The sequence below is a fragment of the Eschscholzia californica genome, unplaced genomic scaffold, assembly GCF_041429995.1.
Source record: "Eschscholzia californica isolate CP2 unplaced genomic scaffold, dmEscCali1.0.p SCAF_6, whole genome shotgun sequence".
NCBI lineage: Eukaryota > Viridiplantae > Streptophyta > Magnoliopsida > Ranunculales > Papaveraceae > Eschscholzia > Eschscholzia californica.
Window position 1 is genome coordinate 41949777 of NW_028238483.1, and position 17562 is coordinate 41967338.

The following is a 17562-nucleotide window of genomic DNA, read 5'->3' on the forward strand; positions in this document are numbered from 1 at the left end:
GAAAGCAGTTTGTCAACGGTTATCGTGCTTGTCTCTTTCATTACTAATTTAAATTAGGCGGTTATCGTGTCTATCGAATCTCAGTGATGCATCAATTTCTTGTAACGACTAACTGTAATCGTAGTCGATCTCAAAAGAAAAAAAAAATTAAATTAGACGGTTATCGTGCTTATCTCACCTTCATGATGTATCAATGTCTCGTAACAACTAACGTAGATCGTAATCGATTCCTAAAAAAACTCTGGAATGCTAACCTCACAAAAATAAAACTCTAGAGCAATAAGCAGTTTGTCCCGTCTCAAATTTTCTTTATGTTTTTCACACTGGTATAAATTAGAGATCATCCAAAATTTTAAATCTGATAAATTTCTTTTATATCTGTAAATGACACTAAAACCACTCAAAATGAGCACAAAAGCTATGATAAACATCTTTCAAAAATTTAAGTTCTTTTTCGTACTTTCTCACCGTTTATATTGAAAGTATAAATCAGCCTACAACAAAAAGGTTTCCCTGAAAGTAATGTATGGCCAAGTATATTGGCCTACTGCAGATAGACGGCGTCGATTCCAGTATAGAGAGGAGGGATGGACCGACGAACTAAATTTGTTTGTTAAAGAGGAGGGATTTTTTGTTGAGTGTTGAAGAGGAGGGATGATGCTCATGTTTTGTTGAAAGCATCATATTCTATACGAACTTCTCACAAAATTTGTGCATAGCAGTCGCATTTAGCAAAAGTGTGAGCACATTTTAAAACTTCTATTGTTCTTCAGTGATGAGCTAGCCAAGAATTTCTGGTATAGTGAAAACGGCAAGGACTCCCTTGCTTCTAGGATTCTTCTTCTAAAGGAATCAAACCCGAATAGAGTCTAAAGCGACGAGTGTGATAAGTCTAGTCTAGACTGCAAATACTCACCTATCTGGCCAGGTTTCATTTGGCTAACTACCAAAAGAACCCAAGCCAGAACAATAGTTATATTGGTTAAAAAAAATCAAGCACCGCCCATGATGGTTAATCATCTGGGCTCTAACCTTAAACAAAATTCAATATCCAAAGCAAACAGCCAAACACCTGCGGAAAAAATAAAAACCGTTCTATCAAAATTTGTTATCAGTTAACTTCGTTGGTATTATTACAGGGGTATACATGACTACTTGCACCCCCATTTATATGCAAAAAGCTTGTAGTGTTCTGTTCAATATGTTTTAGATTTTCCCACGTCAACCATTAAAAATAAAACATGAAAATGCCGCATCTCCTGTTAAAGCCATCTTCTTCGTTTGACCCTTGAGTGTGAATCTCGCATACAAAAACAAGGTCGTGAAAGTTGGTGTTTGTAAAGTAATGAAAAATTTGGGACCATCTCCGTGGGCATATAGACAGGTGAACGCCATCATATCCGTATGGGAGCAATCAAGTGGGAAGTCAAAGATATATCTTCTGTGGGATTTCAAACTTTTTTAAGAGCTACTTTCAAGTTAGAACTCCTGACCGTCCAAATCAGGTTTCGACGGATATTCCAGGCCTTGAAGCACTGGCATTTTTCGTATATCCTCTTCTGTGTATGCAGGTATGAACCAATATCTCTTGTCTGTCCCAAATACCTGATACCCACAAAACAATATTAAGGAAATGGTGTGTAATCCTTGTCATAAAAGTTAAACTATGTGAAGATGTATGTCAAAGAAAAGACTCTTAAGGAGGTGAGAGGGGTGGCGTTGAGATGCTTTTGAATCTACTAGAATATAGAAAGTGCAAAATCTACCGTAAGATTCAAAGATAAATGATCCAAGTCGCCAACGGCCAACTATAGCAATAAAGACTTCCAGTTTCAACATTTTCTTCTTAAGAGAACCAGTTATGCTTATTGCAAAACAAAATGATCTGTGTCATTCTTGACCACTTTTCTTGGGGATGAACCTTATGCATTAAGCCATCTAATCATGTGTTATAGGAAAACCAAACCAAGTTATATCCCTCCTTCACTAAGAACACTGTACGAATGGGTTAATGACTTGGTTCAAGCCTCTAATTCTAAACTCCACTTCTGCAGAACAGTTTTAGCTTTTAATAATCCTCCGTAAGAAGCCGTTAGGAGTCTTGGGTTATTAGTTCTCAGTTAGCACCTGAGCTGAGCCATCTTATGAGTTTACTAGCTGATTGTCTGATTCGATCAAACATTAATTCGTAATCTCTAAACAATATGTGGACATTAAACAAACTATAAAGGGAGAATTCTGGGGGATAATAACGAACCTGTTCAAAGTTCTTTTTTCGACCAAGGTCATAACGCCATTTTGAAGTGGTCTTCTTCTCATAAGCCTGAGCATAGAATAAATGAACCATCATTATATTTGTAAGAAATAAAAACCAGAGAATTCCAAAGACTTTACCTCAATAGTGGTGGTATTACCAATAACCAAAGATATGTGCATGATCAGGAACCCCATAACACTCAATGCGAATGCTAAGTTTAACACTGAATGGGAAGGAAAAGTAACGGTTAGTCAATAACTCAGTAAGGTAACAAGTAATTAAGCAAGAATGAAACTCCTCATTCCATACCAAACGCAAGAAAGGTCGTGGCAAGGGTTCCAGGTGTGCCAGGTATCTCTCCATCACCAAAGAAAACCAGAAAATATCGCAATAATGATAAGGCAACAAGACTTGTCTCCAGAAATGTATAGAACTGCAACGATATTAAGAGAATCAAACATGGTTTAATTCCATATTATAGTTCTTGTTCTAAGAGAGTATTGTTCAATATTTATATTGTGGACTCTTTTTATTTTCTCTACATTAAAGGCATTACAGCTCCATAGACGGTTTCATATTGATGAAATATCTTTTCCCTATATTTAAGAATTACAAATTATCTTTGACTAAACACTTTTCTCCCGATTAATCGTGAGTTCATGACTCACTTCCAAATCACGAAACAGTATCTGCTATTGAACAGGTACCAATTGCCAAAAGCACAAACTATGATATAATGATATATGCAAGTACCCAACATGCAAGCGACAACAAAGAAATAAGAACCTCACTAGGTACCTAAAGCCCATACGACCAATGTTAGTACAAAATTTTTGTAGTCATGGGTGATAGATTCCAAACACATCCACTGCTTGTTTGATGACTTTGATTTCTGAATGTAAATGTAGGTTATTGATGGGTTGGTTTAAAACCGAAAGTTCATCCCGGTTATATTGCTGAAGTAACAAGTGATCAAAGGTAGCATTCTATCGAGACTTCCACAAATTCGTAAGTACAAAATCTCAAGCTCTAAATCTTAACTGTAGTACTAAACATACCAGGAAAAGAAGGAAGAACTTGTAATTAAGAGCTCCAATGCAGTTGACGACCCACACGCAATGATGATCCATTTTCAGTACACACCTCCCACCTAAGATCAGACCAAATTTTATCACCAAGTTTTCGTATAACACTGATGTTAACTTCAAAAACAAAAGCTTAACTATATAACACAAATGTTAGAACTCACAAACAGAACAGTGATGACAACGAGGGGGTTTCAGCTGACTACACTTCCTGCAGTACCTCACTCTAGGGTTCCCTGAATCACCAACAAACTCCGTCGATCCCGTCAATGGATCAGCATCTCCTCTCTCTTCATCAATCAATGGTCTCCAATTAGATGGAACACCACCTGGATCGGTTAAAACTACAGAGAAATAACTCCATAATAACATCACCAACTACAAATAAACCATAAACAACTTCTTAATTCAGCATATTTCAAACAAATTAGGGCAAAATCTCAAGAACAACATCAAATTCTTACCAGGCAATGAAAGAGTAGTAAAATTGCAAAAGCCGTGAGTGAATCAAGACCTCCAGAGAAAAGAAGAGGACCGTAATTGTTAAGAACAAGAGCGTAATAAGTTACACCAATGACACCAAGAACTAATAGAATCATGATCGAACCAAGACTCCGAAGGACAGTACAGAATTTGAAGACATTCCAAGCCATTGTAGTTCCCGATCTGTGCATAATGTACAAAGTGAACTCTCTGTAACTCTCTTTCTCTCTCTAGAAAATTAGGGTTTGTTCATCATTTGTTCGACGTCTTGGAAAAGAAGAGAGAAGAAATGAGAGTTTCTGTTGAATCTTTCAATGGAAAAGAAAAGAGAATTCAAGATGAAGAAAAGGAATAAATTAAAATTTTATCTCGAAACCCCAACATTTGTAACAATTTTTAGAGAAGCCCTTGTGCGATACTAAATTTAAATGATAATGAAATTGAGGGTTGGAGAATAAATATTCTGAAAGTGAATGCGTGCGGGAAGGGATATAACTCAAAATGTCGTCTAAATCTAAATGATGACCGGAAGATTAAGCCGGAGAAAAAGGTAGAGTCGTGGAAATTTTACAGGCACTGCCAATTTTACCATTTCATAATCTGTGTATTCATGTTTGACTTTGACTCTTCAATCAGTATGATTCCAACTTTTGTCTCTTCCAAGTGGAACACCAAACATACTGAAGTTTTTTTGTTGAAATTATTGAAGTTTTTTTTGTTGTTGCAAACAACCAAACTGAGGTTGGTTTCATAATAATCAAGTTAGACTCAATTATATTTCTTTAGAAAATTTAGACAGAGCAAGAAATGAAAATTTGGAGATAAATAACTAATGACTCAATTACCTTTCTTGAGAAAGTTTTGACAAAGCAACACATAATATTTGCAGATAAAAATTGTCATCAATACCAATTGAAAAAAAAAAAAGGAGAAAGAGAAACCAATTTTGCGTGACCCACAATTTTGTTCAACCTATTGTGATATAATTATCAATGTGTTTTGCTATCCAAAAAAACTCTTTTTTTCGTTTTTGTAATCTTTCTTTTGTTTGATATGTTTTTATCTATTACTTAATAGGGAAATGATAGAGTGCCCAGCAATTTTGCCCATTAAATTGCCCAACTTTCCTTATTTAGAAATAAAAGCGGTCCCCACCGTAGTCAAACTTTGAAAAATCCTTGTCTTTTAGTGATTCCACATCAGCTGGGCAATTTAATGGGCTAAAAACTGGGCACTCTAGCATCTCCCTACTTAATATTAGATAACGTTATTTTAACAAAACTCAGACTCTTGAATAAAAAACTAGCAACACGGGGATAAATGAAGTGGCTCTCGCAACACTAAATGGCCCCCAAGCTTTCTATATAGATTTTGAACTACCTTTCTAATAAAATTGATTAAAGTACCAATAGTCTAACACGATTTTCAAATTAACTAGTGCTTGTAATTATGATTAACATTTCGAAATTGTATACCAACTTTTGCTATTTGTCAAGAAGACATTTCAAAAATAAAAAATTACAAACTAACCTATTTTTATTTTGATCAAGAAGACTAATTCAAATCTTAGGTTCCCCAATTGAGAAACATTCATTCATTCAATCTCACATGTAATAAGCCCAAACTCAATTTAATACTTTTGAATCAAACAAAGAAAAATAAATTCTTTAAAACTCCCTCCATAAGACAAAACAAATGGAGTAATTATTAATATTATTGTTAATAAAGTTCAGTTTACCAAAGATCTATAATCAACATGAAGACCCTTTAAAACAACTGTTTGTATTGAACACCCCCTTTTTTGCCTTCTCTCTCTCTTACCCCTTCGTTGTTGATTCTCTAGTGTTGCTATACCTGCAAATTACCTTACACTTGATAACATTATTATAAACATAAAAACCAGGTGCAACCATAATCCGGACAACATCTGGAACCAATTTCTTCGCTTTATCTCCACCCATATCTTCCATATACACCCCATCAAATCTCACATCTTTATCAACCCTAAAAATTGGAAAACTTGGGTGTACAGAACAAGCCAATAGGTGTACTAACCAAACACTTTTTGCAGCACCAAAAAATGATTGTAATAACGGTTCCGGCCATGCCCGATTCCAACTCAACATCGCCACTATCTCACTCATTTTTCGATCACAAAACCTACTAAATTCTTCGCTAAAATGTCTTGTTCCTTTACTCAAAACTTCATCCCAACACAACCCCTTTAAATCCGTAAACGATGAGTAACTCGCTTCACATTTCTCAATCGGGTTCAAGATTAGAACCGAACCATTTTTCATAAACCCGGTACTTTCAAAATCTTCGTAAAGAGCCCGATTCAGAAGGGCTTCTAAGTAAAATAACAAACTTCTTGGGTTGTTCTTTGAGAATGAAATATTCACATCGTAAGGTTGTAAAAGGGCGGATATTTTCTCGTAGATCTTAACACCCATTTGTCTGAGTTGAATCGTTAAGGATCGGCTTAAAAGTCGGACTGAAGATCGTGCTTCTGAAACTGAGTTGACAAACGATTCAAGAAGAAGTTTATCGTGATGAACGGATCTTTTGGAGATCGTAGGGCTGAGATCTTTTGAAAGTCGATAAGGTGATGTAGTTGCGCAAACATCGAGGCCATTTTTCAATTCGTGACAGTAGATTTCGAGTTTGTTGAGTTTCTTCTCTAATTCAGTCATGGAGAATTTTAATCTAGAAGCTTCTAGAAGAGCTTCATCTCTTTTTCTAGTAGTTTGAATGAGTTTATGAGAGAGTTCTGAAACAGCTAGTTTCCATTGTTCGTCTCTTGTTGTTGATGATGAAGAATCACAGTAAGAAGATTTAGGGCTTTTTTTGGTTAGGGTTGATAAGAGTGATCTGAAAATTCCATTAGGGCTAGGGTTTGATGATGATGATGAAGACGATTTATCATTGTTATGGGCACCAAAAGGGACAACAGAGATTTTGTCTCGAGATGTGGGTCGACATTTGTTGCAGGAGACTGACCGATCATCTTGATCTGAGTTTTCGTGTTCGGGTTTTCTCCGGTGGGTTGAATGCTTCGAATTGGTGTTGGTGGTGGGAGTGGCGGTGGGGTGGTGGAGAGGTGTTGGGGTATGTTGATAAGGAGACATAATCGTTTTGGGTTTGTCTTGTGAGGAGTGGATTTGTTCTTCTTGGTCTTCTATTTCAGTATTCTGTGACAACAAACAAATACAACAAGTTAGAGAGAGAAACAAATAGTAAATTTAGAGAGAGAGAGAGAGAGGGTAAATGGGTAATGGGTTGTGTTTTGAAAATTTGAGAAAGTGAGTGAGGAAGGGAAGGAATACTTACAGGTAAGAAGATGGGAGTGTGGGGAGGAGGAGGTGGTGGTGAAGTAATAGAGAAAGATGGAGGAACCATGATGATGATTCTTTGAGGTAGCTGAGAGTAGAGAGAGAAAGAGAGAGGGTAGCTAGAGAGAGAGAGATGGTGTGTTATGAAAGGGAGATGGGGAAGCAAAGAAGGTAGTTGTGAGGAGTTAAAGAGGTGGAGCAGGGGAGCATTGAAGTTACCAGCAGCAATAGAGAGAGAAGTTTGGTGTGGGTTCAAAATTTGAGTGTTTTTTTAGGTTTCTAAAATTTCAGTTTCATGGGCTTTTCTTCGTCGTCTTGTAATTATGATTACACGACGCATCTTCTCCAATGCTTTTCCGTTAGGATCTTCTAAAATTGCCAGATAATACAAGTAAAAGAAGATTTCGTAAGTTAAAAATAGTTTATAATTTTCATCGGCTGATTGTAACATAATCCGAGTTGTTTCTACGTAGTGTTTGTATATTTTTATTTTAAGGTATAAAAACAAGTAATGCCTTTAACAAAAAAAAAAAAAACAAGTAATGCATTTATTTTTTTTATTTTTTTTAAAACTGATTACATTGTCGTTACAATTGGTATTGAATACATCAAAGAAGTGATTAAGTCTATAGCTCATTAAATTGGATGAATTGTATGGAACTAGGATTAAACTTAAGGGTTATTTCTCTAATGGCTCCCAACTTTGTGACCAGCTTCCCGCCTGGCCCCCTACTTTTGCGAGAAATACCCATATGGCCCCCTTCCGTTATAACACCGTTACTCTAATGGCCCCCAACTTTGTGACCAGCTTCCCGCCTGGGGCCCCTACTTTACGAGAAATACCCATATGGCCCCCTTCCGTTATAACACCGTTACTCTCTCTCCTCCATCTCTTTTTCACTCTCTGCCATGTCACGCCACATCATCTGTTAGCCACCTCATCACCTTCTCCGGCAGAGGTCGCCGGGCGCCGACCGGCCAAATTTCATGTCGGCGACCTTCAAACTAAAAAAAAAAAAAAAAAAATTCTTCATCTTCTTCCTCTCTCTCTCTCTCCTGTTTTCTCTCTTCTATTTTCTCTCTCTTCTTCTTCTTCTTCCTCTCTCTCTCTCCTGTTTTCTCTCTTCTATTTTCTCTCTCTCATCTTCTTCCTCTCTCTCTCTTCCCCTTTCTCACACACTCTCTCTCTCTCTGAAATGGGCGGCAAAGGGGGGAACCCTTCGCCGGACATTTTAGAAAGAGAGAGAGAGTGAGAAGAAAGGGGAAGAGAGAGAGAGAGGAAGAAGAAGAAGAAGAGAGAGAAAATAGGAGAGAGAGAGAGAGAGGAAGAAGAAGAAATTTTTTTTTTTTTTTTTGAGTTTGAAAGTCGCCGGTCGGAAATTTGGCCGGCCGGCGACCTCTGCCGGAGAAGGTGATGAGGTGGCTAACAGATGATGTGGCGTGACATGGCAGAGAGAGAAAAAGATATGGAGGAAAGAGAGTAACGGTGTTATAACGGAAGGGGGCCATATGGGTATTTCTCGTAAAGTAGGGGGTCAGGCAGGAAGCTGGTCACAAAGTTGGGGGCCATTAGGGAAATAACCCTAAACTTAACACCAATGACAAAATTAGGGTCAAATAGGAAGTGGGGCGCAACCATAAATGAAAAATAGGGTTAAATATGAAGTCATAAATCACCCATCATTTAAGGATATTCTAGTAGACAGTGGATTAACCAATGACTAAATGATTTCACTTTTACATTAGGATAGGTTAAAACAGTGGAAGAACTAAAGAACCCAACAATGGTTTCATTTTGGTTTGCCATGGGCATCCCAAGATTGGCAGTGTGACAATTTAGACGATTCATTCAATTTGTTTTTCTCTCTCTCTCTAAAAACTAACAAACCATTTTTTTTTTTTGCTGCAAAAGTCAGCTGGTAAACTTGTCAGGGGGGAGATGGAGCCAAATTTAATACCCAAATTGAAAAAACCCGTGAAAGGCCATCAAGGCATTCATATCTTTTCAGCCCCAGAAAGTATGTAACTTGACAAACTCAAATTGGTGTAACCGTTTGACTTGCACAGAAACTTTAAGGGGGGTCAATCAATCCTATTTTATTTATGAACGGATGTATGTCTTTTCCAAGAAGGAAATGTTTCGTTTGATACTCCATTTTTGGGTGAATTTGGGTTTAGGAAGAAAAAATGATTCAAATAGTTAAAACATAGTCGTAGAAAAAATTTGACTTGAGATCTAATTCGTTTGGTCCAGTTGATTTTTAATAAGGTTTTTATAAGGTTTACGTTGTTATATGACTAGTACATCTAACTCGTTTGAATAACTGAGTCGAGTTGATTTTTTTTGGTCTATTATTTGAATCAAATATAAAATAAATTGAATTTAGAATTATTATCTCAAATAACATGAAATGAATATAATGTTGCTAACGAAAACAAATTAAACTAAAAAAGTACTGATATCTGGGTGTACAAAGTTAGAAAAAGGTTTGAAATAATTTGTTGTAATACTAGTTGAAGTATTTAAGAAGAAAAGAAGAAGAGATGTAGGAGCATTTAAGAGGAGTATTAAACTCCATGTAAAGATCTCAACTTCCAAAATTAAATTCACACAGAAGGAGTTTTATAAAGTTAGAGAACAGAAAAGCAATACATGTGGAATTATAGAATTAAACCACAATAGTCATACTGCCTCGTCACCTGGTCCTAGCTTTCTCCGGCCAGCTTATGCCGATATTCTCGTACTTTCTTCCCCTTGTTCATTTTTGTGGGGCATATTTTGATCTATTAGAAGTCACACACCCTAGCAAGGGCCGAATACAACGATAGACAAAGTCACACTCTTTAAGAGTTCTTTTTTTTTGTTTTGTATTATTATTAGCGTGTCTTGAACCTTGAACCTTTGAAGAATTGAAGAGTCTATTAGAAGTTTTCCGTAATAAGATAGGGTCGCGTAACTTAACTATGGTGTATGAAAAGTGTCTCTCGTCCAACTTCGTCTCGCTATGAGTATTGACGCACAAACTTTTGTGACATCTCCTTCTGAACCAAACTACAAGAGATGCTTAGTTCATACACCTAAATAAAGTATGAAACGACCATATATTTTAGTATTCTGTTTAATAGTTTGACCTTTATTTTTGGAATAGTATTTCTCGTACTAGTCCAGTTACCTAATACAAAGTCTTGATGTAACCATTTTCCCTACTTTTGTGTTTATGTTAATATACAAATTGTAGTTTATTTAAACATGTTTACCTAACACATACACACACACACATATTATATATATATATATATACAATTCAAAAATCACAATTATTAGGTGCTTATTTTTATCGAAGTTTTGATGTAGCCATAATCCACAGAGAACCAGCAGCATTTTGAGCATAGGAGTTGGAGAGACAGACTAGAGAGAGAGAGAGAGAATATTATCAGCTAGGAGAGGGGTGAGTTGGTTGATTTTATTGAAATAGAATGGAAAGAGAAGAGAAAGGGACAGTGTGTGTAACAGGAGGAGCTGGATATTTTGCATCATGGCTTGTCATGAGATTACTTCAACATGGTTACTCTGTTAGGGCCACTGTCAGATCTGATCCAAGTATTCCCTCTCCCATTTCTTTACTTTTTTCTTTCTTTGCTTTTACTATCAAATCTTTAATATTTTGCTAGAGTCAGATATGTTTTGATTTTCCTCTAACTTTGAATCCCATTAACTAGGTAAACATTTTTTCATTTTATAGCCAAAGTTACTTAGTTGGATAATTGTATTTGTATTTTCAATCGCCACATCAAGTATTTCTAGATGGAAATTTTGAGACTTATCCGAAAATAAATTGGGTGGTCACCTCAGAAAACCCACCTTGTGTTTCATAAAAGAAATATTTGGTGAAAATATAGTCAGTCTGCCACCTAAAGAATCCAATATAAGCGTTCACACGGTCACGCCCATATTATTTCTTTCTTATCAGAATTCAAGAAAGATGTCACTCATCTGACAACCCTTCCTGAAGCATCACAAAGACTTGAGATATTCGAAGCAGATCTTGAAAAGCCAGAAAGTTTTAACAATGTCATCGATGGATGCATCGGGGTCTTTCATGTTGCTCACCCGTGGGATTTCGAAGGGACAAAAGAGTCACAAGAAAGAGCTATAGCAATCTCTGTAGAAGGAACCCTAGGAATTCTCAAAGCATGCTTGAAATCTAAAACTATAAAGAAAGTAGTATACACTTCTTCAGCAGCTGCAGCTGTGGGAATTAGTAATAGAAACGAAGTAAAAGAGATTGATGAAAATATGTGGTCAGAAGTCGAGACACTTTCAAGAAGAGTTGATACTTGGTACCCAATCTCAAAGACGTTAACTGAAAAAGCAGCATTAGAGTTCGCAGAAGAAAATGGGTTAGATCTTGTTTCAATACTACCTTCGATGATCGTAGGAAGGTTCATCACTTCCACTCTTCCCTTCAGTTTTGTCATCTCTCAAGCTCTAGTTCTCGGTAAGTTGGTACACTTTTTCATTTTTCTTGAAATCTAACTCTAGTCAAATTACAACTCGAAGTAGATTTCATATTTGGACTTGACAAAAATTTCAACTAACTCAAGTTCATTGCAGAAAAATTACTACAAACATTTCTGATTATGGAAACCAATTATACACCTATAATATCATTATTTATTTTTTGATTTAGGGACTAAAGAACAGTGCACGCTGCTTAAAAAGTTGCAAAGTGCAGTACACATAGATGATGTAGCTTCAGCACATATATTTCTATTTGAGACTCAAAAAGCGAAAGGAAGATACGTTTGTTCATCAGATGACATAACAATTCGTGATATAGCAAATTTTACCTCTACCAAATATCCAAGATTACAATTACAAATGGAGTAAGTTTTATTTATTATTCGATTTTGTTTATTTGTTTTATTTATTATTCAATTTTGTTTATTTGTTTTATTTATACATTTAATATTGTTGTGTCTCAGTTCACTAGGGGAGTTTGAAGAAGAAAAACCTCTCCCCTTCTCCTCCAAGAAGTTGTTGAATTTGGGATTCAAGTTCAAGTATGGTTTTGAAGACATGTATAGTGATGCAATGGATTGTTGTATAGAAAAGGGTTTTATCTAGCTAGGTCATCTCTATCTTCTATAAACTATAAGGGCCGGAATTGTAAATATGGTACTTCTATATAAGTTGTTCATTATATTCCTGCAAGCTATTGAAGGTTGTGTGTCATGTTTCTCATTAAAACAAAGCTATTGAATAAATGAAGGTTGAGATTTGAAGTAATTTGACAGACACAATTGCCAAAATGGTCCAGACTATCTGATACGATTTAATGAAAATGTGTACAAATGTCTCTATACGATACTATGATTTGGATTGTACCTCTTGTGAATAGTTGAGAGTGAGTAATCACAACTCATCAACGTTAATATGAATCATCAAGAAATTTACAAACATGCAAAAGAACACCATAACTTGTGATTTATTCGTTGAATCATTCTCGATTTTCCTTACTTGATATATTACATATGACTTGATTTACTGATCAAACACACACATTCCAAATCAAACATCTGTTTTCACCACACCAATTGCTCTATCGTTATATTGAAAGGGCCGAATTACTATCTCAAAATAATGTTTAAAGTCAATTGAAATGGAACCCAAGGCCTTCCTTCTTGGAGATGTGATGCTATAAAACTTCAACTACTCATTTCTCTCTAGTTAACAAATTTTAATTAAACTACTTAGGAGCTAGGGCTTACTGGTGGTGTAAACAAAGTGTATGTATGTTACGAAGCAAAATAACTTATTTATCCAAACAAGAAGTAGCGGGAAACACAATATATAAAGAGTTTAGATCGGTATATTTTAAATTCAAAACCATTCTAAGCGAGCGCCAGAATTAAGATCTTCATCTGAAGAAAGGTCGATTTGATCGAATCCTGAAAGTCTTTTTCGATTGATTTTTGTGAAGTTCTTGATGTCGGAAGTGAAAGTAAGTAGTAGTAGCAAGAGACGTGGAAAAGTTCAAGAAGCTTCAATTTCAGAGAAAAGAAAACGAGAAGATGAAGATTTTGATCCTGATCTTACTAGGTTTTGTTTTCTCAGTGCTTTCAACTTCCGATTACTCAGTTTTTTTGAAGATCTGTGATTAAAATTGTACTGATCTTGTGAATTGCACAGTGATCTCAAAGGTATAATCTCAGCGCTTCAACAGATCAGAGAAAAGGCACATAAAGATGGACAAAAGAAGAACGAAGAGACGATTTCAAGGTAAAATTGTTTCTGTTTCTTTATATCTCTTCTGATAACCTTCGTGATCTAATCTGAGATGAGATTGTTTGAACTTGGAGAACGAATTAATTCAGATCTGAACTTTTTTCTGAAGAATGTTGTGATTATTGATCTGATTTGTCTCTTTAGCTTATACTTCATGATCTTTTGTTTCTGTTTAGATCTCAGATGATTGTCTTATTGTCGAAATTGGTTATTAATTTGAAACTAAGATTCAGTTAGATCTGAAATTCTTCTGAAGAATTTGTCCGATATGATGATGATGATTTTTTTTTTAGTTTTTTCTTGCTGAATTTCAGTGAATCATTTCTCCCCCAAATGATTTATTATTGCTACATTATGATCCAATTACTTGCTTTCCAGGCGAGTTTGAAGTTTAATTCTATCGTGATATGATTGATAATGAATATTTATGATCTTGATTTTCTTTAATTTGTACTTCACTTCATAGAATCATTATTTGAATGCTTGGTTAAACTTGGTCTAGGTTTTCCCTTGTATTTTCCCTTTATCCCTATAATTTGCTTCATTTACCAAAATCGACAAGCAACACAATGCTTATAGATGAGTTGTTCCATTACAGTGTAGCTTCAGATGTCAAATCAATGTTTGATGATGCAAAATCAAAACTCGAGAAAGAACGGTTAGATCGATAATCACTTATCAACTTTTCGAGTCCGTTTATGCATTGATTCTCCATAGTTTAGATTGATTTTGCTCATTCTTGTCATCACTTTACAGGCAGAATTTTGTCAAGGCTCTTTCAAAGAGCTCCAAAGAGGTATATAAACTTTTAAAGTAGTGACATATTATTCAGGAATCAATGGTTGAATTAGATATATAAAAGTAAAAGTATAGATTACAAGTTACTAGTAGAGTAAATCTTGGAAATTTTGTTACGATGGATAATATAATTGCAGTGTGAATCTACTTTGAAAGATGAGATTGCCAAGTTCCAGGCAGCTTATGAGAAATTTTCTAAGGACAAAGCAGCACATTTACAGACTTTTAAAGGTAATTCTGCTATAAGTTCAACTACATTGTACAACTTTATGAAATTTTGAATCTTCGTTATTGCTAGAACCTGAGATGTTAGGTTTTCATTTATCGGGTGTCGAAACTCTTCAGTAGTTGAACAACCCATTACACATTTTTTTGCCCAACAATGTTATATACTTGTATAAGGACCAACTTATATTATCCAGTTTTAAGTTCCAACTTAGAAGACCAGACCAACTACCAAGTGTTGCTTAAATTTGTAAAGTAATGTTTTTTGATTGAGAGCCAAGATTTGAGACCATTCTGATCTGTTTTACAGATTACAAGTTGTATTCTGATTTTGGGTTTTTGCAGATATATTTTCAAAATTCGACGACGAAAAGGAAAAGCTGTTCAATCGTTACGAACAACAGAGTAAGCAACAATATGTTTTCATAAATGAACTTTTTCTTGCTTCCTTCTTCTATGGATTTTACTCTAACATACTTTACTGACTTGATTTTGGTTACTATATTACTCTCCAGGGAAGAGAGAGAAGAGTATGTTATCAGAATTAGAGAAAACCTGTGCAGATAAAATTTCTGCAGCTGAGGATTCTTTAAAGAAGAAGAAACAGGTAAAATTGATTTCCTCATAACTCTTTCAAAGATGTTGAATTCATTTTTTTCTCTCATACTGTATATATTTATATAGAAAGCAGATATTTAAATCTTGAAATCATTTTGACAATGCAGGATGAGAAGTGTTTCAGTATTTTGAGGAAATCTCTAGGATCATTTCTGGAAGGTGCTTCAGATGAAGATTTCCCAACTGATGAATGACTTTACTTTTGGACAGGAGTAATGTAACGCTTTCGACCTTTTCAACACGAAATTGAAAAGGTTTTCTCTTCCTTCAACTTCATCACAACAATCAATATAGCTTGATTCTATTAACTCAAGGAATTCAGATTAGTTTTCACATTTTCTCCCAGTAAGGTGCTGTTTGTTTTTTCTTTTTTTCAGATCTGAAATCTGAATTGAGTGTCAATTCAGATTTCAGACGTTTGTTTTTTAATCAAAGAAAATCTGAAAATCTTATCTGAATTGGGACTTGGTCTGAATTGGCTGAAATAGAGGCCACATATTTCAGACTTCAAATCAAGTCTGAAATAGGGGTCCAACTGCTGAAAAGTAGAAAATGTCGGTTATACCCCTCGAATTTATAAAAATATTTTAATGTCCACTGACCCAAACAAAAGCACCACCGTCCACAACCACCCAAACCACCACTACCAAAACACAAAGCCACCACCACCACCACCGCCACCACCAGAAAAGTACCACCGCCACCAGAGAAAAAGCACCACCACCACCACAAAATCACAACAAACTCAAAATCACAAAAACACATTTATCTTTACTAACTGATTCTCCTGGTTTTCCTCATCATTTTGGTGATTCTCTTTTGAGTTCTTACTCTCCTTTCAGTCGACGGCGAAACTATCAATTAGGGTTTTCTTCTTTGATAGAGATTTGAATCCATCATCCTCTTTGGATCTTGTCTTTCTAATCTAGGTTTTACAGTTTTAGTGACATTTCAGTCGAGTTTCTAGGCTCAATAAGCTTCAGATCATAAGAAGTGAAGGAGATTTTTGTGAAAAGGAAGGAACTTTACTGTTTAAATCCTGCATCTGAACTTTTTCATTTGAGAAATGGAGACGCTTGTTGTTGCTCAACATCACCATCAAAACCAGTATTACAGCAAAAGATCTCATCATGGTTCTGATAGGTTTGGTTCTCCTTCATCTTCTTCCTCAAGTGGGTTTAGGCAGATAAATTGCAGAACTTTTCATTCCGGATCAGGTATATTACCAACTCCATTCAATTCCTTTGATAGTCCTCCTTCATCTAAAAATGGATTCTAGGGTTTGTGTTTGGAACTTGGGAGAGAGAGGCGGCTACTAGGGCTTGGAAGAAAAAATTAGGGTTTGGGATTGGGAGAGGGGTTGAATAATGGTTGGGTATAAATAATTTCTTTACATAGAGGGTAAGGGTATAAAAGTAAATTTTTAAATTCAGATCTATGAGTTCATATAAATAAAACAAACACATTATTTTACATTTTTTCAGATTCAGATTTTTCAGTTTCAGATTTTTCAGATTCAGTTTTCAGATTCAGCCTCAATAAGAAAAAACAAACAGCACCTAAGTGAAGAATCCAAAAACTCAACTTTGTATTTCTGTTATTGCAAATATATGGTTTCTACTCAATTCATATCCATCTTCCTGTTATAATAGACTAGTTATGTTTTCGATGTTATGATATAATGTTGACATATACCACTGATAATAACGGGCGGGTATTGCTCCCCACTAAATATGTGATATATAGTCGATAAATCTTATGTCACTCCTAGCTAATATGCATTCAAACCCGATTTCGACTACTTCAACCTTCGATTTTACTATCAACTCTATCTTTCTCGATAGTAAAACAATCAAGGATCGAATGCTCGATATATTTTTCTTGCTTTCTCCCTTTCCTGTTATTTTTACCGTGGCTATATCTTTTCGTAAATACAATTTTAGAAAAGTGTTGGAGAAAAATTCAACTATCTTATAGAAAGAAAAACAAACTCTCTTAATAGACCGAAAAAGTCAGCTAAAGTTGAGATGAAGGATTCAATCAGTTTCAAGAGCAGTATTCTCTGGAAAAATACATCAAAGCAGAGACCATCCTAGGTTAATATCTTCAAAGATTTTGAATTCAACTCTCTTTTAGCATCTTAGACTTTAATTGTTATGCTTAATTTAGCGTTTCGTTTTCAAGGGAAAACATATCTCACCTTATACTTTTACTCTATAAATAATAACACAAATTTTCATAAAATCTAAGATGCTAAAAGAGGGAGTTCACAACCCAAGTAGTTGTATGCCAGTGGAATTAGATAATGGAAAATGGACGAAATACTCTTTACTGAGTTGAATCTAACCGAATCGACTACCTGTAGGGCTACCCGACCCTCAAGATATTTAATTACACTTGTGACAGGAGAGGGATCTCTGACCGTGTGATTGGGCCGTTAGACCAATTGTTATTTACCTGAACGCGTACACAAAC

At 35.4% G+C, this 17562-nt stretch overlaps 4 protein-coding genes across 4 annotated transcripts; 2 read left to right on the forward strand and 2 right to left on the reverse strand.

Moving 5' to 3' along the window:
- Positions 1 to 1073: 1073 nt before the first annotated feature.
- Positions 1074 to 4424, reverse strand: LOC147535082 (putative protein S-acyltransferase 14). Its single transcript, XM_086649532.1, has 7 exons — positions 3807 to 4424; positions 3507 to 3720; positions 3316 to 3407; positions 2567 to 2690; positions 2395 to 2480; positions 2258 to 2323; positions 1074 to 1605 (listed from the first exon to the last, which is right to left on the reverse strand). The coding sequence occupies exons 1-7, from the start codon at positions 4014 to 4016 to the stop codon at positions 1480 to 1482; spliced, it is 918 nt and encodes a 305-aa protein (XP_086505658.1). The 5' UTR covers positions 4017 to 4424; the 3' UTR covers positions 1074 to 1479.
- A 956-nt stretch (positions 4425 to 5380) lies between these two features.
- Positions 5381 to 7490, reverse strand: LOC147535083 (cyclin-dependent kinase-like protein). Its single transcript, XM_086649596.1, has 2 exons — positions 7156 to 7490; positions 5381 to 7016 (listed from the first exon to the last, which is right to left on the reverse strand). Exons 1-2 carry the CDS (start codon positions 7222 to 7224, stop codon positions 5643 to 5645), a joined length of 1443 nt encoding a protein of 480 aa, XP_086505722.1. The 5' UTR covers positions 7225 to 7490; the 3' UTR covers positions 5381 to 5642.
- A 2322-nt stretch (positions 7491 to 9812) lies between these two features.
- On the forward strand, positions 9813 to 12447 carry LOC147535084 (noscapine synthase SDR1-like). Its single transcript, XM_086646079.1, has 4 exons — positions 9813 to 10758; positions 11129 to 11656; positions 11849 to 12044; positions 12144 to 12447. The coding sequence occupies exons 1-4, from the start codon at positions 10635 to 10637 to the stop codon at positions 12283 to 12285; spliced, it is 990 nt and encodes a 329-aa protein (XP_086502205.1). The 5' UTR covers positions 9813 to 10634; the 3' UTR covers positions 12286 to 12447.
- A 446-nt stretch (positions 12448 to 12893) lies between these two features.
- LOC147535085 (DNA ligase-like protein) lies at positions 12894 to 16720 on the forward strand. Its single transcript, XM_086646085.1, has 9 exons — positions 12894 to 13260; positions 13351 to 13440; positions 14045 to 14104; positions 14203 to 14242; positions 14382 to 14475; positions 14815 to 14874; positions 14985 to 15076; positions 15195 to 15437; positions 16652 to 16720. Exons 1-8 carry the CDS (start codon positions 13148 to 13150, stop codon positions 15279 to 15281), a joined length of 636 nt encoding a protein of 211 aa, XP_086502211.1. The 5' UTR covers positions 12894 to 13147; the 3' UTR covers positions 15282 to 15437; positions 16652 to 16720.
- Positions 16721 to 17562: the final 842 nt, after the last annotated feature.